Below are 16,432 nucleotides of genomic sequence, written 5' to 3'. Positions count from 1 at the left end.
CCCAGGGCAGAGGCCCAACCCAGTTCCAGGTATCTTCATGCTGCTGCCCAAGGCTCTTCTACAATGCAGCTTCTGGCTCCGGTCTTCCCCATACTTGTGAAATCACAGGCAGGGTCTTCCCCACACTTGTGAAATCACAGGCAGGGTCTTCCCCACACTTGTGAAATCACAGGCAGGCAACATAATGACAGGAAGTCAGCTGCCGGCTCTGTCTTCACACTCCTGAGGGCCTGGTTTTTAGACTTTGCCACTGTTCCTGGTTGCAATATGCTGGTCATAAGCTAAACGGGCATGGGGGTCTCTGTGCAGCTTGGTTTGGTATTTTAGTCCGCAGATACATAGGTTGGAATTAGTACCCTGGGTGCTGGGACACAGCTGGCGTGGGCTCACAGAGACGTCATCCTCTAGCACAGGAGACTCAGGTACACAGTTTCTGGGACACAAGGTTAATTCTGCATTGAGGCAGTGAGGGAGTGTTTCACAGCCATGTGAGCTGGGCCCTAAAGATCGAGTCCCTGCAGAGCAGGGGGATGGGCAGTCCAGGCAGAGGACCCAGGCAGGACTGAGAAGTGGCGGATGAGGAACATGGGAACCGGAGTGTGGAATCTCTAGACTGAGGAAGAGCTGCCTTCCGCAGGTGAGGTGGGCCCGGCGGAAACCAGCCCATTTCTGTTTTGACCTTTCATCTTGCAGCAGCGGTGCTCCTGGCCTTTGTCCGTTCCTTGCTTTCGATTTATAGGAGAAAGTTAATTTCCCCCTGTTGCCTCCCCACCTCTTCCTTTACGGGATTTGAATCTCTTGCACATGTTTTTAATAGGCATCCCTTAATCCAAGTGTTGCCTTCTGGGTTTTATTCTGTTTTCTTTTTCTTAAACAAAATGGAACGTCTGTGCCAGCTTGGAACAGGACTGAAAATTGAGGCCAGCCAATGCGTTAGGCTGGCAGGGGGCCAGCCATGGATTAAGTGCCCTATGGCACTCGAGAAGTCTGGCCGACACCACACTGTTGGGGGCGGGGGATCCACAACGGCTGGAGCTGGAGGTTCCTGCATCTCCAACACCTCTGCACTGGGAAGAGAGATTAGCACAGACTCAGAAGTCTGGTCGGGAGCAGGGCTGTTTGAAGGGAAGGCCGTGGGCACGTGCCATCGTCTACCATCCCAGGTGTGCAAAATGCTCAGCCCAGAGGTGAAACTGCTCTTCAATGGGGTGTGTCACCTTACCCCCCATAGCCATTCTCCTAGAGGAGCCTTCTATAGAACTGCTTCTGCATTTGTTGGTAAACCCTTGAAACCAGATCTTATTTGCTTGCTTGCTTGATCAATTGATTGATTGGTGGGGGCAGCGGTTGCCACCTCACCCTGAGAGATTTCTTTTAAGATTTAATGCCAGGACAAACTTTGTTTTCCCTGAGGAACTAGTAGGCATTGCCCATTCACCAACCAGAGCCATAGACCATATCATGTTCCCTTTTTGTGTTGTCTACTAGGAAGCTCAAAGCCAAACTGGATGCTTTTGCAGTAACTATAACCTCATGGTTATCCCATTTATAGCCTTCTTCTTTCTAGAGTCCTTTTTGTTTCTCTGGTACTAACCAGGGTAAGGATAAGTCCTTTGGGAAAGAAATGAGGGCATATTTAGTGTTTTGGGGTTTTTGTGTGTGTGTGTGTGTGTGTGTGGCAGAGTCTTGCTTTACCCCCAGGCTGGAGTGCAGTGGCGTGATCTTGGCTCACTGCAACCTCTGCCTCCTGGGTTCAAGTGATTCTCCTGCCTCAGCCTCCAGAGTAGCTGGGATTACAGGCGCCCGCCACCACACCCGGCTAATTTTTGTATTTTTAGTAGAGACGGGGTTTTGCCATGTTGGCCAGGCTGGTCTCGAACTCCTGACCTCAAGTGATCTGCCTGCCTTCACCTCCCAAAGTCCTGGGATTACAGGTATGAACCACTGCATATGGTCTGCTTTTTTTTTTTTTTTTTTTTAAAGAAAAATGTGCCATTGAAGGCAGAACCCACAGGTGGTGACCATACTTTCTGGTCTGCCACTCCTCTTGCACAAGTTCCCGGAGGAAGCAGCTGAGGCATGGTGGGCAGGAGGGACCTAGAAAGGAGGGAAAGCACGGCTGGCTTTTAGTTGTTTGCAGAGAATAGAAAGTGCATGGCTGGGGTGCTGCTCTGGCTCAGTCCCGCTTCTGAACACAGGGCAGCTTGTCCAAACAGCACTCTCTGAAATGGCAGCCCGCAGACTTTGCCACTGGCCTGATTTCACTGCTCCCTCAAACAAGCATCTTCCTAATGATGTGTCAGGTTCCTAGTGTCCTGGGTTTTCCACAACACTGTCCAGTGTGTGTCTGCGAGTTGCAGGGCTGTTTGGATAAGGGCTCAGATCTGCTTGGGAGGGCCTCTCGGGCTATGACCCCAGGCCCGTCTTTGATTCTGAGGGTCCTTGAAGCCCACCCTTCCCCAGAGCATGGTTCCAGCACCATGCGACACAATGGGTGGCCTGCCAGCTTTTTCTTTTTTTGAACACTGGGCTGGGTTGCTGTTCCTGGGAGCCTAGCTCTTTCTCTTCTGCCTGGACTAAACCCAGAGAATGCTGGGCAGGACCTTATGATTTTGGGGTGAGGACTCTGTTCTGTTCTACACATTGCTGAGTAAGTCAGGGCCAGTCAAAGCTATATGTTCAAGCTGACCCGTGCCGGAGAATGACCTAGGTGGTCAGCTTTATTGTCTTCTAGTGCACCACAGTGATTGTACGGACTAGAAAACTGAGGTTACAGAAGGAGGTCATGTCCCCAAGGTCACACAGCAGGATCAGCAGAGCCTGCGCTTGGGCAGTGGTGGCCAGCAGCACTGATACATTGCCTGACCACTCTGAATGCTTGGGTTGCACTTGGATTTTTTTTTTTAAGTTTCCAAAGCAACATAGCTCACATTTTAGTGACCAAATTGTTTAGAATATAGCTTATCTCATTGGAATGTTGAAGCATCAAGCAAAGCCAGAGCCAGACATGGCTGACGTGGCTCAGCCTCACCTCAGGGGCCAGGGCACAAGCCACAGCTGCACCTGGCCCTGTCATTCCTCCTTTCCCCATTAAGTACTTTTGATGCCTTCATCCTTATCTTCCTTTGCTCCACCCCAGGAAGAGAGGAAAAGGAAAAGAATGCTTTGCCTCTCCATCTTGATGGTGATCAAGATAGGACCAGGCTATTTTCAAGTTCATAGAATCGGGTTATTATCATTGTTGTTAACACCATGTGCTGAGTGCTTGATGTGCACCCTGCACCTCACATGAGTTACCTCTGTCTGTCTAGAAACCGCGCTGAGAGTAAAGAGGATGAGGCCCAGAGAGTGTAGCTGGTTTGTTCGCAGTCGCATGTCTAGTCTGTGCCTGAGCCAAGATTGACCTCCAGTCTATCTGGAGGATGGCGTTATAGCTTGTGCCCCATGAGCCAGTTAAATATATAGGGCAATGGTTTTCAACTGGAGGCCGTTTTGCCCCCTAGAAGACATCTGGCAATATCCGCAGCCTTTTTTTATTGCCACAATGTGAGAGGGTGATATGGATGTATACTACTAGCACCTAGTGGGTAGGGGCCAGGATGCTGCTAAACATCCTGCAGTCTACAGACCCTCCCTCCCTCCCATCCACCCACCCAACAAAGAATTATCTGGCCCCAATGTCAGTAGTGCTGAAGTTGAAAAACCTGACCTAGGGTGTCCTAACCCTCCAGCTGACACTTCCTGGGTGTGTGGAGTGCAGGGGTGTTACTGGCCTGCCCCTTCGCTGTTCGTGGTAGTGTTCTCCTTGCTGTTAGAAGGGATCATGCACCTAGACCCCAAAAGGGGATCGGGACACTCTGTCCTGCAGGGGCAACCAGACCCCTTCCTGTGGGCAGAACAGCTTCTGACTTTTCTCTCTTGGGCTTTACACACCTTCAGAAGGTCTGATGAGCAGGGGTCCTCCCAGTGGGTTCCCCCTCCTAGACATTGCCTGGCATCCAGTGAGCAGGGTTCTCAGGCCAGGGCTGAGACGTGGGCATGGGGAGCGTCTCCTGTTCCTCCCTCAGGAGGAACCCTCAGCCCCGTGCTGAGGGTTAAAGTGAGGAAGGAGAGATATCAGCCTGGGCCCTGGGACCTCATGGTTGAGTTGGACAGTCAGGATGCTCACACAGAGGCACACTCTTAGTAACTGCGTCGCTTCAGTTATATTTAAGAGCCAGAGGGACTTCAGAGCCAGGCTGAAGCTTTGAGATGGAAGAGCGAAAATGAGCAGGGGACTCCCTAATTCTTTAGCAGATGGATGGGATTCAGGTAGGCATCAAGCAGAGTGTGGTAGGCTAAGGGCTAGCGTCCAGCAGTCAGTACAGCACAGAGAAGCAGTTGGAAGAGGTTGGCCTAGGGCACAGGGCAGTCCTGGTCCAGGGGCTGTGGCATCAGTGTGAGTGGGAATTCCGAGGGCCCGGCCAAGGGCTGAGAGAATGGGCCTGGAGATGCTGCAGAGGCGTGCAGTAGGAGGGCACAGTGCCAGGGCCACTGGGCCGGGGCAAGAGGAGGCCCCGGGAAATGGAAGGCTGGGATCCATTTCTAGTGTGAGGAGAAGCTGCCATTTACTCTTCTGAGAAAGAGAACCAGCCCCTCGTAGGATGGCAGTTTTGCTTTGAGGAGCCCCTAATGGAGACTGTACAGACAACTGGGACAAATACAGATTTTCTTTCAGAAGGGTTTGTGTCCTAGCACCCCAACAGCCGGCATCTAGACAAGTATGGAAAATAGTTTCTGTGATAGGAGGCATGGCCCCAGGCTCAGTCTGCAGATGATGCTTGGTGGGTCCGCTGCACCAACACAGGGTGCTGTTGGGAACCCACTCGGCTGCTGCAGGCTTGGAAGCCGCTGCTCCACAGGCTGGGAGTTTTTTCCCCCAAGGCTGTGCAGAGCCAAAATCTGAAAGCCCTTTTAGGGGCAGGTATTGATGTGGGTTACTCTGGAGACCTTGCAACAGAGGCTGAGAGGTGACTGTGCAGGACAGGAGGTGTGGGCTGCCCCACAGTGAATACATGCAGTGGCTGTCCCAGGTTCATCCAGGTACTGGGTGGCCCCTGGTCCTATTCAGGTTTGGCCCAGCCCCTCCTTGAAGACTCCTTCCATCCAGTCAAGGCCAAGCAGGTGGGGTAGGGCCTCTGAGCTAAAAAAAAAAGGAATCAATGGCCCTTTACACACACAGTGTGGCAAGGCTGATGGAATCGCCTCCAGACACCTGAGCGTCTTGTTCTGGTGGGTCTTGCCAGTTTTATACGATAAAAGGCATGGGGTAGAGAGATTATTAATCCCTCTGAAATGCGGGGAAATGGTTCTCCAGAGCGTCCGTGGGACCCCATCGAGGGAGCATGGGGCTTGGGACACCCACTGACCCAGTAGCCCACCCTGTGTCCACAGACCTGCAGCCAGTTACTTACTGCGAGCCGGCCTTCTGGTGCTCCATCTCCTACTACGAGCTGAACCAGCGCGTCGGGGAGACATTCCACGCCTCGCAGCCATCCATGACTGTGGATGGCTTCACCGACCCCTCCAATTCAGAGCGCTTCTGCCTAGGGCTGCTCTCCAATGTCAACAGGAATGCAGCAGTGGAGCTGACGCGGAGACACATCGGTATGGGGCGGCTCCATTCCCTGCCCCCCACCCTGCCCCTGCCACTCTATCCCGCCCCCAGCCCCAGGCCTGAACACACAGCCTCTGCAGGGAACCTTGCATCCACCCTTAGCTGTGTCTGCCTTAGCTGTGCTGGGCATGGGGGAGACTCACTGCCCCGGCAAGGCCGCTACACTCTCTGTTGCCCTGTTTAGGGGCCAGACAGGTAGTGTTCAGGCCACTTGATCATTCCCACTCAAAGATACAATCTCAGAAAATCTGGAAGCCACAGAGGAAAATAGTTCACTTAAGGGATCAAGAAGGGAACATCTATGAGAAAGGCAACATATGAAATCTTTTTTTTGGAGACAGAGTCTCGCTTTATCCAGGCTGGAGTGCAGTGGCACAATCTCGGCTCACTGCAACCTCTGCCTCCCGGGTTCAAGCGTCTCCTGCCTCAGCCTCCCAAGTAGCTGGGATTACAGGCACCCAACCACCACGCCCGGCTAATTTTTGTGTTTTTAGTAGAGACGGGGTTTCTCCATGTTGGCCAGGCTGGTCTCAAACTCCTGACCTCAGGTGATCCACCTGCCTTGGCCTCCCAAAGCGCTGGGTTACAGGCGTGAGCCACCGTGCCTGGTTGAAGTCCTCTAAATAAAAATACTCTGAAAGTACAGATGGATAGGTTGATAAGTAGGCAGTCATTGTTGGAAGAGTGATCTTTTCTTATTTTCATGTATCATTATTCTAGACAATTTAGAAAAGGTAGAAAAGAATTGTCCACTATCCAAACACCACTACTGTGAACCTTCTGCCTTGTAGCCCCCAGAACATAAGTAAAAGATGACTTTGTGAGTTTAAGGCAGACGAAGCTGTGGTGCGCATCACTTGGTTTGCTTATGACGTTATCAAGCTTAGAGGATTTTACGATCCAGAATCACAACTGTCAGAACTTAGAAGGGCTATAGAGAGATGGCAGAGTGAGGTTTTCTCAGACCTTGTCCTGGAGCCCCAAGGGTTGGCGAAGGGTTCCCGGGGCAAACTGAGGAGGTGGGCAGATTAGCAAAGGGAAGCCTGGTCCCACGTGAACCAGGGCACCTCTGCACTCGCTTGCTTTATATCTCGGGCTCTCACAGAAGACTTCATTTGAAGAGAGGATTGATTCTGTAGTGAAGAGAAGAAAAGTTTGGAGGCCATGGGCCTAGGTCTGTGCTCTCATTTTCTAAGAAAGGGACCTGATGTCTAGGGGGTGGGGGAGGGTAGGGAACGGCTCTGCAGAGACCTCATTGTCAGTGACAGACAGCCCCCACTACCAGACCCGTTCTTCCCATTTCGCTTTTTGTTTTTTACTTCAAAAAAGATACTTATTCTGGGTGGCATACCACTGTTTGATTGATTGATTGATTTAGAGATAGGGTCTTGCTATGTTGCCGAGGCCCATTCTCAAACTCCTGGGCTCAAGCTGTCCTCCCATCTCAGCTTCCTGATTAGCTGGGACAATAGACATACACCACTGCAACTGGTTTTTTTCTATATTTTATTAATATATATATATATATATATTTTTTTTTTTTTTTTTTGAGGGGGGAGACCAAGTCTCTCTCTTGTCTCCCAGGCTGGAGTGTCATGGCACAATCTTGGCTCACTGCAACTTCCACTTCCCAGGTTCAAGTGATTCTCCTGCCTCAGCCTCCTGAGTAGCTGGGATTACAGGCGCATGCCACCACACCCGACTAATTTTTTGTATTTTTAGTAGATATGGGGATTCACCACGTTGGCCAGGCTAGTCTCGAATTCCTGACCTCAGGTGATCTGCCCGCCTCAGCCTCCCGAGGTACTGGGATTACAGGTGTGAGCCACCACACCCGGCCTATTTTTTTAAGTTACTGAAATGAAACAAACATTTTTGGTCTGGGTTTTCGCATCCCTACCTCTGCCTTCTGCTCTTACTGACATGATACAGTTGTGGACAGCCAGGAAGTCATCCCTCCTGTGGACTCTGAGCCACCAGCACCCTGCAGAACTAAAGCCAGAAAAAATGAGGGAGTGGTTGGAGGAAGGGGACAGTAGTGGAAATAGGAGGCAGGACAGGGGACATCCAGTGATGCATGGGTCGGTCACCTCGCGTTCATCCCATCTGATGCTGGGCCTGTAACATCTGGCTCCATGTTCTAACCTTTGAGCTTCTTCCCCAGGAATGGAACAGAGACTTTCCCATGCAGGAGAAGGGACCATCCCCTGGCCAAGCAAAGAGCTCATTGTCAGAGTTTACGCAACTGTTTGAGTTGCAGAGCCAATTTAAAAATAATTTCTGTCCATCTGGAGTGGATTTAAGAGATGAAAGAAAAGTAAATGATATAAACCTCTGGAATGTTTTAGAAAAATGCATTGAGGGAAGAAAAAAATAAGGGCGTAGCATTAAACCATCCCTGCAATAAAGGGCTCCTTGGGGTGTCTGCTGCATCAGAAGGAGCCCTGCAGGTTTACTGATTGAATCTCTGAATCTTGGAGTGTGAAGAGACCAAATAGTAGTGGGGTAGTAGTAGCAGTAGCAGCAAGAAAAGCTGACACCAGGCGCTTACCGTGTGTCTCACAGTAATCCTACAAAGGTAGGGGTTATCATCATTCCTTTTTTTTTTTTTTGGAGTTAGGGTCTCACTCTGTCTCCCAGGCTGGAGTACAGTGGCGTGATGGGAGCTCACTGCAGTCTTGAACCCCTGGGCTCAAGCAGTCCACTCACTCAGCCTCCCAAGCAGCTAGGACTACAGGGATATGCCACTATGCCCAGCTAATTAAAAAAAAAAAAAATTCGTAGAGATGAAGTCTCATTACGTTGCCCAGGCTGGCCTTGAATTCCTGGCCTCAAGTGATCCTCCCACCTTGCCCTCCTAAAGCTCTGGGATTACAGGTGTGAGCCACCGCGCTGGGCCCCTGTCCCTGTTTTAGAGACAAGCGAAGGCTCAGAGAGTGAATAACTTGACTGAGGCTCATGCCTACTCAGTGGCAAAGGCTGTCACTGAGACCTATCCCGTGTGCCCATCTCTTGTCATCTGTCTCCCTTGGCTTTAGGAATCCAGCAGTGCTCATTTCCCCTACTTTAGGCTTGGGCTTTGGGGCCCGTTTGCCTGGGGAAGCTGTCAGTCACAGGGAGCAGCCCTGCTGCTCTGCCTCCTTTGCGAGCCTCAGGTGGCCCCAGGGCCATTGTGTGTGAGCGAAGGCACCCCGTCCAGTCTAACCTGAATCTCTGTAGGAAGAGGCGTGCGGCTCTACTACATCGGAGGGGAGGTCTTCGCAGAGTGCCTCAGTGACAGCGCTATTTTTGTCCAGTCTCCCAACTGTAACCAGCGCTATGGCTGGCACCCGGCCACCGTCTGCAAGATCCCACCAGGTAAACCAGCCACACAGGCATCCCTGCCTTGAGGTCCCTCTCCGAGTGCATGCCTGGGATGCTAGAGAGGGTCCACCTTTCTCACCTTTTCTGCTCACTGGTGATTGTGTTGTCAATCTGGAGGTGATTCGATTAGGTTTTCTCTATGCCCACAGATTTAACTGTGCTTTCCCTGAACTTCCAGGGAGCAGATGTAGCATCTGATGGATCTGCCTTTAACCTGTGGGTACCTGCCCGTTGCTCTGTGCGTAGATGCTCAGGCAGTATGGCTTCTTTTCTTCACTCATTCATTGCACACACAGCATGCAGGGCTCCGTGCCAGGTGCTGTAGGGGATGAAGAGGTAGATGCAGCCCTGCTCTGCCCCCGCAGACCTTACAAACCTGCAGAGCACAGAAGACAAAGACACGGATGAGTTCAATATAAGGGAGGGGTGCCAAGCACCAAGCCAGCAGCCCAGGTAGAGAGAAGGCCCATTTAGCTGTTGGGATGGATCAGGAAAGTCTTCATGGAGGAGAAGCATCCAGATCCTGAAGGATAGGTAGGCACTAGGCACAAGGAGGGCATTCTAGACAGGGAGAACAGCCCAGGGAAAGGGCCTGAGGTAATGGAGGGCAGGACATGGATGGGTAGCTCTCTGGCTGGAGGAGGGCCACGTATGAGACCGTCAGGGGAAATGTGTCAAAAGCACAACAGCATGAGGCCGTGGAAGGACACCAGAGAGTTTGATTCTAGGGAACTGCTGAGGGTTTTCTGAGTGAGCCTGAAAAAATCCCACCTGTACCCCAAGAAGAGGTGTCAGGCTGCACCCCCGAGAGTGGTTTGGACAGGGCCACGCCTGGACAGCAAGATCAGGCAGGTGGCTGATCCCATCTAAGGCCTCTTTCCTCAGGAAACCAAGGCAGAAAGCCCCAGCCAAAGTCCACTTTTCACAGGACCTGCAGCCACTGTGTAGGCAGCCCACAGAACATGGCCTGTGACAGGCTAGTGGAGCAGGTAACCTGGCCAAGCCATTGCCTGTGACATGTGTGTGGCATGCCGTTTCCTGCCCACTGAGTAGCAGACGGTAGTGGAGAAGTGGTAGACCATGGGCAGGGGAAACTTTAGAATGCAGAAAGTCTGAAATGATAATAGCACACGAGGTTTCCAGAGCATTTTGTGGTTGCATTTACAGAGTACATTCCGATCTTTGACCTCATTTAGTCCTCACCAGTTATTCTCTGGCTCTATGAGTAAGGAGACGCTTTGAGAGACAAGTTCAGAGAGTTTCAGCCACCTGCCCAAGCACACACAGCTAGTAAGTGGCCAAGCCGGGATGGGGCCTAGGGCTGATGGACTCTCAAGTTTGGTGCTCTTCTGCTTCTTGCCTCTGCTGGGGGTCAGGGCCCAGGTTCAGCCCTGTTCCACCACCCTTGTCCTTGGAGAGAATGAGAAGAGGAAGCTCAGTGACGCTCTTGGCCTTCTGCCTCCTCCATTCCCCAGCCCCACCCCCATCTTTTGGGTGAGGGCTGAGTTGGCTCTGGTGTTGTTTGTCAGCTCATAGAATGTCAGAGCTGGAAGGACCTCTGAGGCCAGCCCCTCATTATACAGAGACACAGGGTCCCCAAGAGAAAGTGACCAGCTCAGAGTCACACAACAAGAACAGGAGCCTGCTGTTGGCTCATTCATAAGCGTCACCCCAGCTCACCTTTTGGCTATTTCCGGCATGTGCTTTTGTCTTTATTTTTCTGGTTGACACATTCCTGGCACTCAGGCAGTAAGACTTCAAACAACATTTATTTTAAACTTTATTTGTGACTGTCTTTCGTTTTACTGTCTGGAGAATTAGATGCACACCTTCACTTAGCTGTGAATGTCACCTCCACCCAGCCTGGTGCCCAGAGGCCAAAATTTGGCCCAGATCTCTCCTTACCTCCTAGCCCCAGCACCAGGTGTATTCATCAGAGGAGCCCAGGTGGAGGGTGCCCTGGGCCCTCTGCCAAGCTTTCTGTGGGGACGGCAGGCCCAGTAGCCTGTCGGCCAGCCCATCTCTGCTGGCACTGCCTGCTGTGGAACGGCCAGAGCTCCTGCTCCTAGGTGGGTGACCAGACCCCACACAGCGTGGGCAACCTGGCCCAGGTCCCTTATCTCTCTGTCCCCTGGCCCCTTTGCCCAAGGAAAGGCCCCCCTCTCCACACCATCTCCCTATCCTCGGAAGCCCACTTTGCAGACTTCTCCCTGCTCTGGGAGTCGGAGCTTGTGGGCCAGCCTTCCATCTCCCCTTGCAGGTATGTCAGCAGCACCTCCCAGTGAGGAGATGGGTTCAAGGGGAGGGACTGAGTCGGCCTTCCCTTTGCATGGTACTGAGTGTGGAGTGTGTGGCAAATGCATCACACACTATGTGTTCCTGGAGCTGTATGAATGAGGCTGGTCTAGGGGGTCCAGGACTTGCTTTATCCAGGAGGGGAGCAACGGACCTGGCCAGTTCCATCCCCACAGCCCTGTTTCTGTGTTTTTGGCAGGATGCAACCTGAAGATCTTCAACAACCAGGAGTTCGCTGCCCTCCTGGCCCAGTCCGTCAACCAGGGCTTTGAGGCTGTCTACCAGTTGACCCGAATGTGCACCATCCGCATGAGCTTCGTCAAAGGCTGGGGAGCGGAGTACAGGTCAGTTATGGGTGCTGCCTACATCAGAGGACCCAACTCCAGGTGACTCTGGACAGCAGAGCAGGCAGGGCTCCTCAAAGATGAGCTAGGCCAGCCCTAGCATCAAGAGCAGAGAGACCAAAGATCAGAGAGAGGCCAAGGCCTGGCAGGCAGGAGGGGTCCGGCCAGCAGCAGATGATGAGGAATTGCAGAACGATGTTTGCTGGCACCGAACAGCTGTAGGCACTGTAAACACACGCTCCATCTTATCCTCATCCCAGCCCTGGGTGGGGATGCCAGCATCATCCGTACAGATGAGAGAACTAAGGCCCAGGGAGGGAGAGTGACTTGCCTGCAGTCACACTGGTAGAAGAGCTGTGTCTAGAACTCTGCCCTCTTGGCTTCTTCCTTAGTCTTCATTTTAGGCAGATGGCTTTAGGATGACCCCCTTCAGGAAGTTAGGTCTTCAGCTCATTGTTCTTTCCTCCTCTGTTGCTCCATTTCTGACTCAGGGACCCTGGTGATGCTGAGGAGCTCAGGATATTAAAACTGAGAGTCAGGGAAGGGAGGAAGAGATTTGGGTAGTTATAAAGGAACAAAATTTTCTCGCTGAGAAGTGACTTTTTTAGAGTCCTAGATACTGGTTTCCTTTTCTTTTCTTTTCTATTCTTCTTTTTTTTTTTTTTTTTTTTGAGATGGAGTCTCACTCTGTCATCCAAACTGAAGTGAGTGGCACCATCTTGGCTTACTGCAATCTCTGTCTCCAGAACGTGCCTCAGCCTCCTAAGTAGCTGGGACTACAGGTGCGTGCTACCATGCCTGGCTAATTTTTTGTATTTTAGTAGAGAGGGGGTTTCACCATGTTGCCCAGGGTGGTCTTGAACTCCTGAGCTCAGGTGACCCACCTGCCTCGGCCACCCAAAGTGCTGGGATTACAGGCGTGAACCACCATGCCCGGCCCTAGATACTGGTTTAAACATGGCCCTGATATAGTCAGGTCTACCTGGTCTGCTTGGTTGAATCTCTTAGGCCATCCTGCTTTGGGTTTAGAGAATCCAGTCCTTTTTCTTTCCTCTCATGGACAAAAGTTTGCTGAGAGGCAGGGCTGTGTGCCCCCGCCTTCTGCTCCACACTCCCCACTGCCAGCCGCCAGCTCCTGCAGCAGATGCAGAGGTGCCCACACGTCAGCTAGAGCCAGCGTCTTGCAAGCTACTCTCCCCTTCTCTTCATTTTTCCAGATGTTTGGAATCCATTTTGTTTTGCAGTCATGCTGCACTCAGGCCAAACCCATTTCAATATTGGCCTTGGGCCACCGTTTGTAATGAAATCCAGATGAGCATGACTTATGGAAAGTCAGATTCTCATTAGAGGATTTCGTCCTGTAAAATCCTCCTCTTCCACTTACCGTATTTTAGCTGCTGTTCTTCTGTGTCTGCCCCAGGGTGTCAGGGAACATAGCCCCTTGGTCTCTGGGGTGTCTCTGAAATCCAGGAGTGACCAGTGGAGCAATCAAAGTGGTCAGACCTCAAAAGAACTTACAACTATGTTATGGCCTGAAGAGATCAGCCCAGGCCCAAAGGTCTAGCCAGAGAAATGTTTTAAGCAATCTTTTAGCCCTGGCTTAGCTCATTTAGGGAACAGGAGTGAAAGGTTAGAAAATTAATCTTTTTTTAGTGGAGAATGGAAACATTTAAAGATGGACTGCAGTGGAAAAGAGCAAGGGGATGTCCATTTGCTCTTCTTATGCCAGATTGTAGTCCAGAGGGCCACACTCAGGTACCCTCGCTCATGCAGATACCCCAGGGTCTGTCTGCAGGCCCATTTCTCAACCTCCCTGCTACACGAGCAAAGTAGAGGCCAAGCAAGGAGGGCAGTGCCCTCAAGACAGCAACACTGTTCCTGGTGTGGCATTGCAGCTGTCCCGCTCCAAGTGCTAGAAGAGGCTCTTTGGTGGCAGAGCCTTTCCCTGGGGATGCTGTATCACCACGCGGGATGTCCTGCCAGCACACCCAGTCCTCTGTGGCCCACCGCGTCACTACTGCCTGGCAGCCCTGCACAGCAGCCTGACGGGCGGGCGCGGCCCCTTCCCAGAACAGCCTTGTCGTCCTCCTGCCTCTTGGGCCAAGGAGAGTAAGGTTTCAGCTCTTCTCTCTGTGAGGTGGCTGAAAGCAGGGCCCAGGGCCCACACCTCTCACCTCCAGCTGGCACCAGTGACTCCAGCCTCAGCAGATAGCCTTTGCTCAGTGGAGGCCTTTGGGAGGCTGCCTGCAAGCTGCATCATCAACTAGCCTGAATTTAGACAAAGTGCTTTGGGGAAAAGAAACGTGTGGTGTGCCTTGGTTTTTTCCAGTAATTGTTCCATGGCTCGTTCTGCTTGTAAGATTTTCCAAAATAAGGCCGTAGATGAGAATTATATCAGCACATTGGGAACCGAAGGCATGCGGACACTGTTGGCGCTTTGTAAAAAACACCCCTCAATCAGACAGACACACATCATCGTGGCCTGCTGGGGCTGGGCCCAGATTTCAAGATAGGGGAGCGGCACGTGCCCATTTGGTACAGATGGGAGCCAGGAAGCCCTTTGCTCAGGATGGAGGTCTTCTCTATTAGGGGGCCTGTTACAGTAACTGGTGGGCCTCTGGGGTACCCTGCAATTGACTTTACATATTTAACTCTTTGCCATTGACTTTACATGTTTAACTCTTTAAAGTCGACTTCCTTCCCCCTCAAGAGAACTTAATTTACCCAAAGTCGTCCCTGGGTGGAGGAGTTTGGCCTGGTAGTTTCAGCAAGTTATTGGTACCGCTTCTAGGACAGCATCTAACAAGGTAGTATATCTCTCTGGCTTTGGGAAGATGACTGTCACCAAAGCAGAAAAAGTTTTCTGACTTGTGTAGCCCCCTGGAGATTTTTTAAGTCCCCCACCCTACCCCTTTCACTATTTCTTACAGGAGACAGACTGTGACCAGTACCCCCTGCTGGATCGAGCTGCACCTGAATGGGCCTTTGCAGTGGCTTGACAAGGTCCTCACCCAGATGGGCTCCCCAAGCATCCGCTGTTCCAGTGTGTCTTAGAGACATTAAGTGTGGTAGGGGAGGGCGGGCTTGGGGAAAATGGCCATGCAGGAGGTGGAGAAAATTGGAACTCTACTCAACCCATTGTTGTCAAGGAAGAAGAAATCTTTCTCCTTCAACTGAAGGGGTGCACTCACCTGTTTTCTGAAACACACGAGCAAACCCAGAGGTGGATGTTATGAACAGCTGTGTCTGCCAAACACATTTACCCTTTGGCCCCACTTTGAAGGGCAAGAAATGGCGTCTGCTCTGGTGGCTTAAGTGAGCAGAACAGGTAGTATTACACCACCGGCCCCCTCCCCCCAGACTCCTTTTTTGAGTGACAGCTTTCTTCACAGTCCAACCAGAAACACCCCTCTGTCTAGGACTGCAGTGTGGGGTTCACTTTGGAAGCGCGTTCTAGGTAGGAAGAGCCCACAGGGCCATGCAGACCTCATGCCCAGCTCTCCGATGCTTGTGACAGTGCCTCTTCCAGTGAACATTCCCAGCCCAGCCCCACCACTCCAGCAGACCTTGCCCCTCGTGAGCTGGATAGACTTGGGATGGGGAGGGAGGGAGTTTGTCTGTCTCTCTCCCCTCTCAGAACATACTGATTGGAAGGTGCATGTTCAGCAGAACCTGCACACAGGACAGCGGGAAAAATTGATGAGCGCCACTTCTTTAAAAACTCACTTACGTTTGTCCTTTTTCACTTTGAAAAGTTGGAAGGATCTGCTGAGGCCCAGTGCGTATGCAATGTATAGTGTCTATTATCACCTTAATCTCAAAGAGATTCGAATGATGGTAAGTGTTCTCATGAAGCAGGAGGCCCTTGTCGTGGGATGGCATTTGGTCTCAGGCAGCACCACACTGGGTGTGTCTCCAGTCATCTGTAAGAGCTTGCTCCAGATTCTGATGCATACGGCTATATTGGTTTATGTAGTCAGTTGCATTCATTAAATCAACTTTATCATATGCTCTTTTAAATGTTTGGTTTATATATTTTCTTTAAAAATCCTGGGCTGGCACATTGACTGGGAAACCTGAGTGAGACCCAGCAACTGCTTCTCTCTCCTGAGGTAAAGCTTTTCCAGGTTTTGTTGAAGAGACACCTGCCAGCACTTCTGCAAGCTGAAATTTACAGAAGCAAATTCACCAGAAGGGAAACATCTCAGGCCAACATAGGCAAATGAAAAGGGCTATTAAAATATTTTTACACCTTTGAAAATTGCAGGCTTGGTACAAAGAGGTCGGTCATCTTCCCCCTGGGATATAAGATGATCTAGCTCCTGGTAGAGGATCATCAGTGACAACTATAGCAGTTGTATTGTGTAACAAGTACTGCTCCCAGCAGCAATTAGGGAGAAAACTATTCTAAATTATTTCAACTGGAAAAAAGAAAAGAAAGTCCTCTTCTTTTCCCAGCCTTTTGCAGAACACAATAGACAGAACTGCCACCTTCAATTGGTACTTTATTCTTTGCTGCTGTTTTTGTATAAAATGACCTATCCCACGTTTTTGCATGAATTTATAGCAGGAAAAATCAAGGGATTTCCTATGGAAGTCCTGCTTTATTCCAGGTGAAGGGAAGGAAGTGTATATACTTTTGGCAAGTTACACACCTCAAATGTGATGAGATTTCTGATGTTAGAGGGAGATGGAGAGGCTTCCTGATGCCTCACCTGCAGGGTCCTGTGCCTCTGAAGTTCTAGCCATGAGGTTTCCAGGTAGGACAGCTGCT

The 16,432-nt window shown here is 51.2% G+C and overlaps 1 protein-coding gene across 13 annotated transcripts in view; it reads left to right on the top strand.

Moving 5' to 3' along the window:
* SMAD3 (SMAD family member 3) overlaps positions 1-15,678 on the top strand; it is a 124,631-nt gene extending 108,953 nt beyond the window's left edge. For 6 of the 13 annotated variants that reach the window (XM_055278032.2, XM_055278031.2, XM_055278034.2 and 3 more), the window contains 4 exons: positions 5,434-5,646; positions 8,876-9,013; positions 11,514-11,658; positions 14,589-15,678. In XM_055278032.2, coding sequence (XP_055134007.1) covers positions 5,434-5,646; positions 8,876-9,013; positions 11,514-11,658; positions 14,589-14,712 — 620 coding nt within the window. In that variant the 3' untranslated portion in view covers positions 14,713-15,678. Of the gene's footprint in view, positions 1-1,838; positions 1,935-5,433; positions 5,647-8,875; positions 9,014-11,168; positions 11,280-11,513; positions 11,659-14,588 lie in introns of all 13 variants that reach the window. The other 7 variants (XM_063638823.1, XM_063638827.1, XM_063638824.1 and 4 more) reach the window with 3 other exon arrangements.
* Positions 15,679-16,432: the final 754 nt, after the last annotated feature.

The sequence above is a fragment of the Symphalangus syndactylus genome, chromosome 5 (genome assembly GCF_028878055.3).
Source record: "Symphalangus syndactylus isolate Jambi chromosome 5, NHGRI_mSymSyn1-v2.1_pri, whole genome shotgun sequence".
Classification (NCBI taxonomy): domain Eukaryota; kingdom Metazoa; phylum Chordata; class Mammalia; order Primates; family Hylobatidae; genus Symphalangus; species Symphalangus syndactylus.
This window is presented reverse-complemented; position numbering and strand designations above follow the sequence as displayed.